Source organism: Camelus dromedarius, chromosome 12 (genome assembly GCF_036321535.1).
Source record: "Camelus dromedarius isolate mCamDro1 chromosome 12, mCamDro1.pat, whole genome shotgun sequence".
Taxonomy (NCBI): domain Eukaryota; kingdom Metazoa; phylum Chordata; class Mammalia; order Artiodactyla; family Camelidae; genus Camelus; species Camelus dromedarius.
The window spans coordinates 6,296,795-6,312,667 of record NC_087447.1 but is presented as its reverse complement, the minus strand read 5'-3'; the positions used below and the strand labels follow the sequence as shown (position 1 = coordinate 6,312,667).

The 15,873-nt window shown below is 53.2% G+C and overlaps 2 protein-coding genes across 4 annotated transcripts; one reads left to right on the top strand and one right to left on the bottom strand.

Annotated features, from left to right (window-relative positions):
* Positions 1-11,212: 11,212 nt before the first annotated feature.
* Positions 11,213-13,788, bottom strand: C12H11orf68 (chromosome 12 C11orf68 homolog). 3 transcript variants are annotated; one of them, XM_064492111.1, is made up of 2 exons: positions 13,681-13,788; positions 11,213-12,623 (listed from the first exon to the last, which is right to left on the bottom strand). In XM_064492111.1, exon 2 carries the CDS (start codon positions 12,617-12,619, stop codon positions 11,864-11,866), a length of 756 nt encoding a protein of 251 aa, XP_064348181.1. In that variant the 5' UTR covers positions 12,620-12,623; positions 13,681-13,788; the 3' UTR covers positions 11,213-11,863. The 3 variants fall into 3 exon arrangements, with proteins under 3 accessions (XP_064348181.1, XP_031304446.2, XP_064348180.1); XM_031448586.2 differs by lacking the exon at positions 13,681-13,788 and adding an exon at positions 13,286-13,443 and having other exon boundaries at positions 11,213-12,620; XM_064492110.1 differs by lacking the exon at positions 13,681-13,788 and adding an exon at positions 13,286-13,426.
* Positions 13,742-15,873, top strand: DRAP1 (DR1 associated protein 1). The gene is made up of 7 exons (XM_010995968.3): positions 13,742-13,874; positions 14,109-14,181; positions 14,296-14,389; positions 14,678-14,797; positions 14,918-15,011; positions 15,234-15,322; positions 15,652-15,873. Exons 1-7 carry the CDS (start codon positions 13,833-13,835, stop codon positions 15,755-15,757), a joined length of 618 nt encoding a protein of 205 aa, XP_010994270.1. The 5' UTR covers positions 13,742-13,832; the 3' UTR covers positions 15,758-15,873.

The following is a 15,873-nucleotide window of genomic DNA, read 5'->3' as shown; positions in this document are numbered from 1 at the left end:
CTGACGTAGCTGCCCATACATGGTGCAATTTCCTCGCCGCACCCAGGTGGAGCGAAGGATTCCCCGGCGGCTTTACGCACCTGTGAGCCGCCGGGCGCCCCGCCCCGCCCCGCCCCGTCGGGCTCAGTCCCGGAGCTCTGACTGATACCCGGCCGCCCGCGCTCTCGGGAGCCCACTCACTGCCTGGTCTGGCCTCAGTGTTTGCATCCATAAAATGGGACGAAATAATCACATAGTGACCTTGCCACACGTGGGAGGCTGGAATGAAGAATGTGAAAGGGATCTGGAAACTGTAAAGTGGATTATAAATGTGACTGATGATAATATATTGTTATCAAATGGGTACTTATTTCATGCCGGGACCCATGCTACTGCCATCCAAGTCGCCGTGTAAGGCCCTTCCTCAGGCATTGTTGTAAGGTTCAGGTATACTAAAAAGTGAATAAATGACAAACCAGGGTTACAAAAACAGTGTGTATATATATATATTTTAATTTTTAGAATGTTTTTATTGAAGTATAGTCAGTTTACAATATTGCGTCAATTTCTGGTGTACAGCACAATACTTTAGTCTTATAGGAACATATATTCGTTTTCATATTCTTTTTCATCATAAGTTACTATAAGATATTGAATATAGTTCCCTGTGCTATACAGTATAAACTTGTTGTTTATCTATTTTTGAATATTTTAGTGTAAAGTTTAAATGCTTACGATGACAAGTTAATGCTTTGAACTATCTGCACATACAATGCAGTATAATTGCACTACTCATGGGATAATTTTAGGAGCTATGATAAGTTTCAATTCAGAACCCCTATAAGCTGTGAGAGCCTGGACTGGGACACAGTTGTCCCATGGTCTGATAAATGCCATCTTCTTTAAAGACTATAGCTGCTCTTCCGGGGCTTTGTGGTCATCAGCCTTGTTTGTAGATTATGTCAGAAGTCTGTGTGAATGTGAGGTCAGGGCCAAATGTCAACAACCAAAGATCAACAACCCTGGGAGGTAGGTGCCATTATCATCCCCATTTTACTGATGGGGAAACTGAGGCTGAGAGATGTTGAAATGAAGTGCCTAAGATCACTAAGCGAGTGGCTGAAGCTGGTTGCCAAATCAGGGCTATGGGAGCGCCAAGCCCAAGCTCAGGCCAAGATTTTCAAAGGCCTCACAGATACTTTTTCACATATGCAGAATGTCAGTGCTGAGAGGACCACCCTAAAGCTTCTTCTTTGCCTCTTCCCATTCTACAGATGAGGAAACTGAGGCCCAGAGAGAGTAAGGAGCTGCCAGTGTCACACAACCACAGACAGAGATCTTGGCTCTCCTGCTTTCCTTGGTATCTCCATTTGATCAGCTCCAGTTTTGTCCTTAGGGAAGGAAGATTTCAGGAAGGTGAGGTCCTGGGCTGCCTTCCTTGGGGACAGCGGTCAGGGTCTGTGGATGCATTCAGGACTTCAAGCCAAGAGACCAGCTTGGCCCTGGGCTTCCAGTCCCAGAGCTACCATTTTCTGTCTCTGTTACCCTGGGCAGGTCACCTTCCCTCTGAGTCCTAATCCCAGTGGGAACAATTGAGCCTTCTGCTGACCTCATGGGGCTTCTGTGGGATCAATGAGATCACAAATGTGAAAGTGCTTTGTAAGCTGTAAAGTGACATGTACTTAGAAGGTGGTTACCAGCCTGGTGCCTCTCCCTTGCCCTTATTCTACTCAATGCTTGTCATTCTCTAAAGAAAAAAAACGAACCGTTTAACCAGAATGAGAGCTATATGGGAGCGTGTATATGTGTACGCGCGCGAAAGAGAAATTTTTGAGGCAATATGACTCTGAAAACGAACATAGATGCTGGAATCACGCAAGCCTGGGTTCTGAGTTTGAATTCTGATTAGGCTGCTCATCAGCTGTGTGTCCTAGATGAGGCACACAATCTCTCAGAGCCTCATCTGTAAAATGAAGACATAATGATAACTGTATATTGATAACATCTCAGGGCTGTTGGAGAATAGATATAAAGTAATGTCTTATGCTTAGTAAAGTGTATAGTAAGAACTTGACAAATAGCAAAAATAAATACACATGTTAAAAACCCTAGGGTGGGCGATTTGGGAGCTCTGATCACATGCTAAGGCACTTATGCAGTCCACATGCACGCAAGTGCATACACACATACACTAACTGATATCTATTCTCCTTGGCTGAGCCCAAGCAGGACAGGTCAAGGTGACACAGGCAGCCAGGTGGTGGCAGATGTGAGGTCAGCCTTGACTGCATCCATCTGCCAGCTCCAGAAACACCACCCTGCCCCGCTCCCCAAGCAGCCTGGGGCAGTGACTGACAAGGGTCTCAGGTCTCAAATGTGTGTGTGCGTGTGTGTGTGTGTGTGTGTGTGATTACGTGACTCTGAAAGTCCCTTCCTGCTCTAACCGTCAGTGAAGCCACAAGGAGGTCCTTTCAGAGGCTGCACATTCCAAGCTCCTCAGTCACTAAATCCTGTCTCGTGGCTGCAGTAACGTTCCTGGCCCCTGACCTCACCAGCTCTCACCCAGGGAGGCCAGGCAAGAATCCCCAGGGGCCACAGTGATTTCGGGAGTCTGGGACTGGGAGGTCTGAGACACCCAGGCAGCTGTGTGAGTCTGGCTCCATCACTTTCTGTCTCTGAACCCCAGAGAATCCCCACCTCCTGGGACTGCAGTGAGGTGAAAGGAGGCGATGAGTGAATGTGCTTTGTTTGCATCCAGTAGGTTCTATTTGTGCCCCTAGAGCTTCAGAGGTGACGTTTGTGTTTTCCAGTTTCCATTCCCTTTCTACATTAAAGTTTATTTTTAAAATTGAGGTGAAATTCACAAAATATTTCAATTAGCCATTTTAATGTGTCCACTTTAGTGAAATTTTGTGCATTCATAATGTTGGGCAATCACCACTTCTCTCTAGATTCAAAACTTTTTAATCATCCCAGAAAAACACTCAGACCCATTAGGTAATCACTCCCAAAACCCCTCTCCTCTCATCCCCTGGTAACTACTAATCTGCTTTATGTCTCTATAGGTTTGCCTAATCTGGACATTTCATATAAAGGGAGTTATACAATTTGTGACCTTTTATGTATGATTTCTTTTATTTAGGGTAATGTTTTCCAGGCTCATCAGTGTTGTAGCATGTATCAACACTTCCTTCCTTTTTATGGCTGAGTAATATTCTATTGCATGGATATACCACAATGTATTTATTCAACAGTTGATGGACATTGGGTTGTTTCTACTTTTTGGCTATTATGAATAATGCTTCTATGGAAACTTGTGTACAAGTTTTTGTGTGGACATATGTTTCCATTTATCTTGGTTATATACCTAAGAGTAGAATTGTTGGGTCACATGGTAACTCTGTTTAACCTCGTAAAGAACTGTCAGACTATTTTACAAAATGGTTGTTATCATTTTACATTTCTACCAGCAGTGCCTGAGGGTTCTAATTTCTCCACATCCTTGCTAACATTTATTATTTTCCATTTAAAAAATACATCCTAGAGGGTATGAAGTGGTGTCTTATTGTGTCTTGTTTTGCATTTCCTTAACACCAGTCATGTTCCTTAATGATCAATGAACATCTTTTCATGTGCTTGTTGGCCATTTGTATACATATATTTTGGACAAATGTCTATTCAAGTCCTTTGCCCATTTTTTTTAATGGAGGTACTGGGGATTGAACCCAGGACCTCATGCATGCTAAACATGTGCTCTACCACTAAGCTATACCATCTCCTCACGCCCATTTTTAACTGGGTTGTTTCCTCTTGTTGCTGTCAAATTACATGAGTTCTTTATATATTCTGGCTACAAAACATTTATCAGATACATGATTTGCCAATTTTTCTCTCACATTTGTCTTTTCACATTCTTCACAATGTTTTTTGATGCACAAAATTTTTTACTTTTTATAAAGTCCAATTTATCTATTTTTTTCTTTTGTTGCTCATGCTTCCAGTGTCAAATCTAAGAATCCATGACCAAATTTGAGGTCATGAACATTTACCTCTATGACTTTTTTCTAATAGTTTTGTAATTTTGATTCTTTTATTTAGGTTGCTGATGAAATTGAAGTTTAACATACAGTAAAGTGCATTCATCCAATGTCTAGCTCAGTGATTTTGTACATGTATGTAATTACATAAATATATGTAACTACCGCCCTGATCAAGGCATAGGATATTTCCAACAGCTTGGAACCTCCTTGTGCCTCCTGCCAGTCAACATCCGCCGCCCACCGGTAACCACTATTCTGACTTCTTTCATCAAGGATCAGTTTTGCCCGTTCTTAAACTTCGTATAAATGGAACCCTACAGCGTGTGCTCTCTTGGGTCTGACTTCTTTTACTCAGCATGTCCGAGGGATTCGTCTGCATTGTTGGGTGAAGCGGCAGCTTGGTCTTTTCTATTACTGTGTGTATTCCGTTGCACAAATAGCCCACAATCGCTCCCTCCCTTCTCCTGCTGATGGTATTGGGTGCTCTCTGAGTTTGAGGCTCTTATGAATAAGGCTGCTGTGAGCATTTCTGATGCGTCTTTCGGTCTACCTGCACTCACTTCTTTTGGATAGGTGCCCAGGGGTGGAACTGTGGGTCGTAGGGTACCCGTATGTTTGGCTTTGATTCTCTCCAACAGTTCTCCAAATTGGTTGTACCATTTTACATCCCACCAGCAATAGTTCAGAGTTCCAGTTTTCCCCATATCTGGAGGTGACATTTAGTCCACTTCAGCAGAGATTTCTTTCCCTTGGTTCTGACCCCATCCTATCTGTCCTGGACACTCTCCACAGCCTCCAGCTTAGCTCCCTCCCCTCCACCTCCCACACAGTAGCCTGAGGGATTTTTTAAATGTTCACAGAAGAATCTCTAAAAATTCTGACCATTTTACTCTCAGACTTGGACCTTTCTGAGCTGTGGCACCTTTCATATTGCTACACAGGAGGGTCTGAGGTCTGGGAAGGGGTGGGGTCAGAATGCTTAATCCACCCTGTGTTCCTTTTTTTTTTTTTTTTTTTAGGTTTACTTATTTATTTTTAGAGGAGGTACTGGGGATTGAACCCAGGACCTTGTGTATGCTAAGCATGCACTCTACCCTTCCCCCACCCTGTGTTCTTTTAAGTTGTATGTTGATTGGGGGTCTTGGAGGGCCAAGAGGGTAACACTAGTGGCTCACACTCATATAGCTCCTATGAACCAGGCACCATTCAAAGTGATTCATTAATCCTCACATCAACCCTGTAGAGACAGATGAAGATGTTATACCCATTTTACAGAAAGGTGATTAGCCACTGAGGAAAACAGCTCTGGTGGTAGGTAGACAGTGCTGGGACCAGAAGCTGGAGAGCGCCAGGGACATCACAGGAGCCCCCAGGAAGGAAGGATTCTTTTCTACTGGGTGTGGGGAGGCAGGGGTACATGGAGCAAGCTTCCTGGCAGAGGAGTATTTGAGGGTGGGGGAGGCATTTCTGGGTTTGAAGTCAGTGGGTACAAAGGCCCAGGGGTTGGGGGAGGTGAGGCCTGGGTCCCTGTGGTCCAGGGCACAGGGTGAACTCTGTGTTGGGACCATGACTGGAAGGGTGGGCTGAGTGAGGCCTAAGCCAGGGCCCTTGAATGCCACATGAGGAGCTAGAATTGGGGGAGGGGGAAGACAAGGGGACCTTGAGTGGTGTTTGAACAAGGAAGTAACCGATTCTCATTTTGCTGAGGCTGGAGTCTGGGGAGAGGGGTACTGGAGTCCATGATGGGAAGGTCTGGGCCTTGGAGTCAGAGGGAGCCCTTTGGTGGGTCCCGGCTGAGGAAGGGGGTGGGGTGAGAGGGGGCTGGTCTGTGCTGCTTCCATGGTCTGGGTATCACCTTCCTCATTCCCCAGATGCTGCTGAGTACCGGTCCCTCTGCTGCCCTTTGAGCCTCATGCCACCCTGCTGTGATGGCAGTCCTGTCCCTTTAAGGCAGATGAGGACCCTGAGGCTCCAGAGAGGGAGAGGAACTGGGCTGAAGCACTACAGGGAGTCAGGGACAGGGCTACCATCTCCCACTCCTTTCCTGGGGAACCCCCACCACACCTCTCCATTCCAGGGCACTGGGGAGAGGGTCAAAGACATGGTCCAGGTTCTGGCTGCATCTCTGATTTGTACAGGACCTCAGACCAGTCCTTTTCTCACCGGGAGCCTCAGTTTCCCCTTCTTGCAGATTACATACTGGGTAATAGTAGTTTATGCACTGTGATCCCTAAAACCAGAGGTTTCATTGGAGATCCACTGTGAGGAGGGGCAGGGCAGACCTGTGGTCCCTCATCCCTGCTCCAACTAGCACAGCTCAGGGAGGCAGTAGGGGTTAACGTGTGGGTTCTGGAGTTGGATGGCCTGGGTTTAAGTCCTGGCTGTGTGACCTGGGCCATTCTCTTAACTTCTTTATGCCTCAATGCCCTCATTTGTGAAAAGATATGATAATGATTGTATCTGCTCTTCAGGGGCTTGATGGGCGAGTAAGTGAGAAAAGGCATGGATGGTGCTTAGCATGGGACCGGTGCAGTGAGAGATCAACACGTGGAAGGGAGAGTTTTCTTGCTGTTAGGTTTTGCGCTGTGTGGACCATTTCCTCTGAATGGAGGGCATCAAGGGCTCTGTGGTTGGTGCCCAGGATGGCTCTGCCCGCTCAGCCTGGCCCCTGAGGTTTCTTGGAAGAGCTCTTGTTCCCTGAAGACCCAGGCCCAGAGAAGTTGGAACCTGTCACTCAGTTCTTGGGCTCTCCCTACCCTCACAGACCTGAGGCTTCCCCCACCCCTGGACTCCCAGATGCCAGCTCCTGCTGTGGGCCAGGAGTGGGGTGAAAGGCTCATCCTGGGATGAAAGGCTGGCGGGCCTGGGCTAGGCTAATAAACTGCCCCACCCTCACTGGGAGGACCTCTGGGCACCCGTGTAAACTGAGTCATGGGGGGCGATGGGGTGAGTCATTCGGCCTGTGAGTGGGAGCCAGATAGGACAGAGCTTGCCTGCGTGGGGTCCTTGGCTGAACCCCACAGAGCCACGTTCTCAGCTCCCCTCCAACACCCAGCTCGCCCCTGGCCCAGGACAGGGGGAGAAGGGCCTGGCCTAGCTGGCTGAGGGGCAGGGGCCTGGAGGCTGGGCTCCCAGCGTGCACGTGTGTGCCTGTGTGTGCGTGTTTGAGTGTGCGCGTATGGTGTCGGGGAAGGGGGCTGGCAGACAGGAAAGGGAGGAGGAAAGGATTGGGGTTTGGAAAGGAGTCAAAGTCCTCTAGAGGAAGACTTTTGGCGGGAATGCTTCGCTGCCCTCTCCTGGCCTCTGTGGGTTCTCAGATTTTTTTCTGCAGGAACCAACTTTCTCCCTTTAGCCTGGGAGGAGCCAGAGCCCAGTGGGTGACCTGCCTGTTCTCTGCGGTTCCCAGGGGGCTGAGGTGGGACCTGAGGGTAGAAGATTTCCAGAAACCACTTCAGACTTCACCCCAGGGAGGCCTCTGCCCTCTGGGGCCAGAGCTGCTCAGGGACCAGGGATGGAGTGCCCTGCACAAGGCTGTGTACAAGCACTCTTGGGAGTTATGGAGAGCCTCCCGAGCATTTCTAGACTTTACCGTGGCCAAGTTACTTAACCTCTTTCTGCTCAATTTACTCCTCAGGAAAAGAAAATGAGGGCTGTGAGGACTAAAATGAGTTAGTGTGTACAAACTGCTTAGAGTGGTGCCTGAAGCAGGGCAGGTTAGTATGCCCTTTGCTCTTACTGTCTGAGCCTCAGTGTTCTCATCTGAAAAGTGGGTGAGGGGAGGATGCCTGAGGTGCCCCTTGTCCAGCTGTCACTCTGATTCCAGTCTCTGCTGCTATTCCCTAGGAAGCTGCCCCAATGCCCTGCCGTCCTGCCCAGCTGTCCCTGTGTCCAGCCTGGGGAGTTTTCAAGCTCTGCTGGGAAGCCAGTAATCAAGGAAAGATGGGTTTGGTGGGTTTCTGGGCTAGGTGCCCTCAGGTTACCCCTAAGGGTCTGGGGGATGCGAGTCATGGGGAGTTTCCCTCCTCAGATGAATCAGCTATGTGACCCAAGCCTGGTCCCTGCCAAGGCCCCTCCCAGTGGGCGGGATGGGGCGCTGTTGCTCTGCTGGGAAAATCCCCAAAACCTCGCCAAAGCTCTGGCTGAAGCTTTCTCTTGACTCAGCTGTTTCCTGTCCTCCAGATTCAGCCCCTAGACTCAGGGGTCGAGCAGAGACCCTCTCCACTGGAGGGCCAGCTCCCTGGAGCCTCCTCCCTGGGGCATGGGAGTTCGTAGTGCATGTGAGAGGGACTAGGTGGCATCAGGGGGATCCTCCTTTTCTCAGCTCAGTCATCCTTCTGTGGTTTTACAAAAAGGAGCAGAGCACAGGGGCTTATCCAGATTTACCCAGCTTAGCCTACCCTGGGTCTGGGCTGCTTCCTGACTCCCTTATGGGAAGAGGCCAGCCCAACAGGGCAGAATCCCCCGTCAGCCTGAGGAGGTGGGTCTTCCAGAGCCCTTGACCTGGCAGGGGAGGAGTCCCCACTGGAGGCCCGGAAGATCCTTCCTGCTCAGTAGGCTTAGTCACTACAACTGCTGGGCCTCAGTTTCTCCATCAGTAAAATGGGAATCAGTCTTGGCCCAGTCTCTCTCTCTCAGGTGGTTTTGAGGAGACTGTGTGCTTTACAAATTAAGATCCTAAGTCCTTGCTGGGTCTTATTTACCTTTGCAGCTCCCCCCACACCCACAGCACTTTCATATAGTGGAGGCTCAACAATGTGTCGGGTGCTCTGGAATTGGATGACCTGGATTCAAACCTTGGCTTTGCCACTTTGTAACCTTGAACCAATTACTGAACCTCTCTGGGCCTCAGTTTCCTCTTCTGCAAAATAGCAATAATAATAGAGCCAGGTGAGGCTTAAATAAGATAATGTAGGTGAACACTCAGCACAGTGCCTGGCTCTTGTCATGAATGGAATGTGGACACTGAGGCCCAGAGACAGAGGGTAACTTTCACTCAGTCACTCATTTATTCAGTCACGTTTATTTGGCACTTATGCTGGGCCAGGTCCTATGCTGGATGCTGAGGACACCCTAGGGGCTGAAGTGCAGCCATGGTCCTTGAGGGGCCCCAGACACACAGATGATAGCCACAGCTGGGGAGGCGTTGTGGAAGCCCAGGGTGCAGATGGATGCAGGAAGAGAAACCTCCGAGAGCATGACACCTGAGCTGATGGGCCTGAGCTCTGGAGTCAGCCAGGGAAGCAGGTGAGGGTCAGGCATACCAGGCAGAGGCAACAGCATAATAGGCATAAAAGTGACAAAGGCCAGCATGTGTGCAAGGAAACCACAGGCAGCTCGTGATTCTGGAACAAGAAGTAGTGAAGCAGGGAGTGGAGGAGAGGTGAGGCCAGAGGGACTGGCAGGGGCTGGATTTGAGTCATTCATTCATTCATTCAATAATGTATGAAAAGGTTGTTCTGGCCACACACTGTGCTAGGCTCTCAGGGGACAGGGCTGAGATTAGACATTGTTCCTGCCTTCACTGAGCACACAGTCTGGGCATGTGGCTTAGGGGCCAGCAAGAGATAATCAATCCAGCGATTACTTACGTAACCGCTCGACCCTTGCTACAAGGCAGGTGTTCAAGCAAAAGAGAGAGCCTGAGGCCCAGGGCTGAGTGCCAGGGGGTGAAAGTAGTGCCAGTTGGCTCCAGTGAGGAGAGCATGGGCAGAATGGGGCATCTGAGGGAAGCTGGGCCAGTTGGGGAGGCTAGGCCATGGCCAGCTCAGGAGAGTGGACTCTTAAGTTGCAGGCTGCAGTGAATCACAGAAGGGCTCTGAGCAGCAGAGGGACACAGGCTGCTCTGCAGGACAGATGTCTGTAGGGGGACGGAGGGGTGAGCAGACAGGGGAATGGGGCAGAGAAGGCAACTTGCAATGTTTTGGGAGAGACTGAGGAAGGGGCTAAAGCAGGGCCGAGAGGATGGAGAAGACGGGTAAGTGTGTGAAATGCTTAATTACAGGAGGAACAGGTGGTGTTGATACCCTGTGGGCATCTTTGTGGGACCCATGAGGACCTGGCCAGGATCCTGAGACTTGGCCCACTTAGGTCAAGTGCAAGGCACTGACCATCTATGGGAGGCAGAGTACCAGGCTCTGACCACCCAACTTTGGGGACTTCCTGGGGCTGGGCTGAGGGGCACTCACCTCTGGGGAAGCTCCGGGTGGGGAGGGACCTGGGGAGGGGGCCCAGCCAGCATTGTATGACTCACCCACTTCCACCCAGTCAGCCTAGTGGCATCTCCGCTCCCCTGCTCCAAATTCCAATTTGATGAGGCTGCTGGAGGCTGAGTCAGCTCCGGTCCGGCACGAGAGCAACGTCCCAAAGGGCTCCCTGCCAGTCACCCTGGCCTCGTACCAAGGTCAGGGCCAGGGACGGGGCTGGAGAGTGCGGAGCCAAGCTCCCAGAAGCTATAGCAGCCTCAGCTGAGTGGTGTGGCCCAGTGAGATCATGTGAGTGAACGTGCCTGCTGGGTTGTGAACTGTTAACTGAAGGTGAGGCCAGGGACCACATTCCGCCCAGGGAGGACTCGGGGTGCAAGTCCTAATTCTGCCCAACTCGCTGTGTGACCAAGCAAACTTCCTTCCCCTCTTGCCTCAATTTTCTTGATTGGGCCAAAATCTCCTTCTGTTTGGCTGTGAGAATTAAATAATCCATATGGAAGTGCTTTGCAAACAGTCCAGTGGCCTCTGAGATGGTCAGGGTGGTGGGAGAGGTGAGTATCAATGGGAGGACTTCCAGGGCTACTTAAGGTTGTGCAGGTTGTTTACTGCACAAGGAAATCCAGCCTAGGTAGGTAAAACTCAACCTGTCTCTGCTCACCAGACCATGTGCCCTAGCTTAGAACTGCTATAACCAAGAAGGTACCTTTCTCTAATAGGCACAAATGCACCTTGTGGACTAGTAGTAGCCCCTCAGAATTTGCTGGGCCAAGCCCTTGAATTTATGGGAAATCACTGAGAAACTGATTCTGATTCTTGGGGTGGAGGGGCAACAGGGCTGACTTTCAGAGGCTCTCAGAGAGAGTCCCAGCCTTGGCTGTGAGGTGCATCTTACTACTGGGGGAAGTTGGGGGAGCCCAATCAGGGCAGAGGGGCAGTCCCTCCTGGCCCTGCCTCTCTCCAGCAACCAAAGCAGGTAACCATCAAAAAACATGCAAGACACAGACCCAAGCTGGGTTTTATTGAAATGCCAGGAGCAGGCACATGACAATGCAGCCAAAGAAAGGAGGAAGGTGGGATGGTGGTGCAGGCTATGAGGTGGAAGGGAGGGGCAGGCCCTGTGTCCATGGCCCTGGCAACCTCTCTCTCTGCCAGGGGCTGTGTGAGAACAATTACCCCCACAAAATGGCATGCCCAGGCCTGCAGGGCCTCTGCCGCCTGGACTGCTGAAGGCTCCAAGAAGAGAAACTGGAAAACACTAAGTCTTCTCTCTTGTGAGGGAGGAAGAGAAGGGGAGGATGTGGGAGGAGGGGGAGGTATGGCCAAGGATGAGGGTGGCCCAGGAAGACTCTTCTCCTGGGTGTCTGCACCTAGCCTGTGGTCCTGAATGAGAGGGGAGCAGCAGCCAAGAGGCTGAGGGTCTGGCCCTCAGAGAGCCAGAGCCTCCAGCTGGTAGGGACGTGACTCAGCCCTGAACAGAGGGCAGAAGTTCAAGGGGACAGAAGATGCAGGCAGTTCCCGAGTGACCTAGTCCGCAGAGCTCGGGGGGTGGGGGGCTTGACCTCCTTGGGACAAGGAGTCGGAAGACGAGAGGATCCATCCCTAGAAGGGGGAGCCGAGGGTGGTCTCCTCGACTTGGCCCCACTAGGTCAGTTCCACATTATTGGCACGGTCCAGGACACGGGAGCCACGGGCACTGCCCCCCAGCTGGAAACGGCTCTCATAGAGAGTGGGGCAGAGGTGCCAGCGGTTGGCCCGGTAGATGCCCAGGTAGGTGTAGACATCAGGCTTGTAGGTGAGCAGACACTTAATGCCTGCTGCACGGATGGCTGCATCTGCCTCCAGTACACCCAAGCGGTCCGTGAAGTCATCTGTATAAACGCAGATAACCTGGCGCCCGCCCTCCTTGGCCCGTGGGCTCACCTTGGCCACTTGAAGCCGACCCTCGACCACAGCCCGGGCAATGCCAGCCCAGGCGTGGTCCAGCTTGAAGCCAGGTGTTAGGTGTATCAGCCACTTGCCTGAGAGCACGTGGTGGGTGATGGCCAGCTGGCGCAGGGTACCTGGTGTGATGGGCCGCCCGCTGGTCTGCAGAGCCTCCCAGGCTGCCTGTAGGCCCTGCACATCACCCGAGTTGGGGATGTAGCCCTGCCCATATGCTGCAATCCAGCCCACAGGCTCAGAGTTGGGTGAGCCAGGGTCCCCATAGCGGGTAACTTGGGATGGTGGGTATTTGGCCAACCAGGCATCCAGCTCCGTGGCAGGTGTGGTGCGGGCGTCAAATACTAGCCAGGGGTCCATGTCAGCTGCCATGGCCTCTGCAGCCAGGTGCTCAGCAGTGAAGCCATCTTCACGACCACCTGGAGAGTCTTCGTCCTCCAGCTCCTCACCTGGCTCCATCCTGCTGTGAGGGAACTGAGTTAGGGCAGGTCCAGGATAGATCCAACTGGCTGGGCCTTGGCAAATGCCAGGCACTGAACTAAACAGTGTGGCCTTGGGCAAAACGTAATGTCGCTAGGCCTCAGTTGCCTCATCTTTACAATGGATAACAACTGTTCCTGTCTGGAACAGCTGCAGAAAATTAAATGCTTGAGGTGGAACAAGGGCTACATAAATGTTATCAATTTTATTACCACTCTCCCTGACCTACAGACGAGGAAACTGAAGCTCAGAGAGAAGGGACTGACCCAAGGTCACACCTGTAGTGAGTGACAAGGCCGAAATGTGAGAGCCGCCGGCCTAACTACACCTCCTGGCCCTGCCGGAGACTGGTACGCCGGGATTTAATGGAGTGAGGCAAAGAAACACACGTTCGCGCAGCATCGAGGCAGGCCCAGTAGAGCCAGGCCTCTGGGCGGGCGTTATCTGGCCCACTTAAAGACGAGGGCATTGAGGCCAGAAAGGGGAGTGACCGATCCGAGGCCAATGGGGCAGTACCGGACTCAAACTCAGGTTTGATAGAGCCTGCGGGAGGGCCAGCCTCCCGCCCAGCCGCGCCCGCCGCCATTAGCGCCCACGGCCCGAGCTGCGTCCCCGCCCCACCCCCTCCCGCCACCCCGGCGTCACCTCCGGCCTTCGCTGCGCTCGGCGCCGGCCCAGCTCCGGGCCCGGCTCCGCTCCTGCCGGGACTCCGCACCGCCACCGCCGCCGCCACTCCCCGCCCCTGCCACGGCTGCCGCTGCCGCCGCCATCTTAGCGCCCCGCCGCCTCAACAACAACTTTATAGACAAGCGCAGCGCAGGGCGGAGCCGATGAAGGGGCGGTGCCGTGGGGGCGGTGCTGACCCCGGGGGCGGGACCATCAAGGAACGCAAGGGTGGGCGGGCCTGCGGGGGGCGGAGCTAACGTTCGGTCTTCTGGCTTTGGGAACGGGCGGGAGTGGCGGTCCTGCCCTGGACGTACGCGCACCTCCCGGGAGGCTCTAAGGGGAGGGCGCTCGGGCCCTGCGAGCGGCGTCCTTACCAGCGGCGCTAGGACCCTGTGGGGAGCGGTGGGGGCGGAGCGGGCGGCACCAGGACCCGGGGGAACCGCGGCGGGCGGGCGACGAGCAGGCCCCAGGGCCGGGAGGCTGCGGGCGGAGGCGCTGGGCCCGGCGCGGCGAGAGAGGCCACGAGATGCCGAGCAAGAAGAAGAAGTACAATGCGCGGTTCCCGCCGGTGAGCACGTGGCCGGGCCCGGGAGGAGCGGGCCGGGCTCTCGGCAGGCTCTGGCCCAGGCCCGGCTGACAGGGCGGGCGCAACACGGTGTTCGGGCCCCGGACGCCCCGCCCCCTTCCGTGCCCTCCCAGCGTTGGTGCCCCCCGCCCCCTTTCTCCCGGGATGCTCCCTCTGTCTACCCCGCTCAAGAACCCTTTCCTCGACGGAGGTCCGAGCTCTCTGCCCACTTCCTAGGCACGGATCAAGAAGATCATGCAGACGGATGAAGAGATTGGAAAGGTGGCGGCGGCTGTGCCTGTCATCATCTGTATCCTGTCAGGGGCTGCCCGGTTTAAGGGAGGTGGGGGAGACCAGCAGCCCGGGATCGCCTTGTGTATGGGCTGGGGACACTCCATCCCGGGTTCTCCTTGACGCCTCTCAGCTCGGGCGCTTGAGCTTTTCCTGGAGTCACTGTTGAAGAAGGCCTGTCAAGTGACCCAGTCCCGAAACGCCAAGACCATGACCACATCTCACCTGTGAGTGGCTCTGATCTGGGAGGGCCCGCTTGGGGTCCTCCTCCAAGAGTTCACACGCTTAGGGGAGACTGTCCTGATAGTGAGGGAGGTGGGAAATCATCAAGGCTTCAAAGACTGGTGGGTTTGAACTTGGGAGGAGGGGTTGGGTGTTCTAGCAAAGGGGACTGGTTGGGATGGAAATTTTCCAGGCTCCATTCTCCTGGCAACCAGAGAGCGCCTTGCTGTCCTTTACTGAGGGCCCAGACATCTGTGCCCACCTGAGTACCATCCTCTCCCCACCTCTTTTAGGAAACAGTGCATTGAGCTGGAGCAGCAGTTTGACTTCTTGAAGGATCTGGTGGCATCCGTGCCTGACATGCAGGGGGACGGGGAAGACAACCACATGGATGGGGACAAGGGTGCCCGCAGGTGGGGAGCCAGGGTCCAGTGTCCAGGTGGAGAAGGCCAAGGCCCCTGGGGTTGGGGGTGGCTGGGGTGTGGTGAAGGACAGTGGAGACCTCTGGACAGATGGAATGTACCTTCCTGAAGGGGCCGGAAGCCAGGCGGCAGCAGCCGGAAAAATGGTGGGATGGGAAGCAAAGGCAAGGACAAGAAGCTGTCGGGGACAGACTCGGAGCAGGAGGTAAGTGAGGATCCAGCCCTCTGTCCTGCCCTGCAGGGTGAAGAGGGCAGTCTTGCATCAGGCAAGGCTGAGCTGTTTGGAGGCCTGGTCCTGTCCTCACCTGTAACCTTTTTGTACTGGTTTCTCTGTAAATTGGGGCCATGAAGGTCCATCTTCTGTCCCTGCACTCTAGTGCTGGGTCCATGTCTTTCTGGTCATCTCCGATCCCTGCCTTGTTCCCAGGATGAGTCTGAGGATACAGATACTGATGGGGAAGAGGAGACACCACAGGCCCCACCCCAGGCCAGTCATGCCCCGGCCCACTTTCAGAGGTAGGCAGCTCAGTGGCGCCCGGAGGGGGCCAGACAACTTCCCAAGGCTGACTTGTCCCTCCTGGCCTCCTTGGCCACTTGGTTCTGTTGGTTGTGGCAGATTTGCGGGCTGGGAGAGGGGGAACTGAGGAGGGCTTAAAGGCTGGAGACTGCTCTCAGAAGGCCCCATCCCCTGGGCAGGGCTGTGTGACCTGCTCTGGGCTTAGCTCCCTCTTGGTACAGAGGGTGGTGGGTTCCAGGGCTGCCCGTGTGTGGAACTGGGTGGGGCTCAGTGGGCAGGAATGGGCACCAGAGAGTGGCTTGATCTTTTCCTTTTTTCCACCCTGCAGCCCCCCGACACCGTTCATGCCCTTCACCTCAACTCTGCCTCTGCCCCCAGCGCCCCCAGGCCCCTCAGCACCTGACGCAGAAGATGAAGAGGATTATGACTCCTAGCGCCCTCTGCCCCCCAGGCCATACCCCCTTTTAGTTGGTTTTAGTTGTTCTGGGGGGAAGAGGGAAGATAAAGTTGTTCTTAAATTTATTAAAAAAATAATAATAACAAAAGGAAA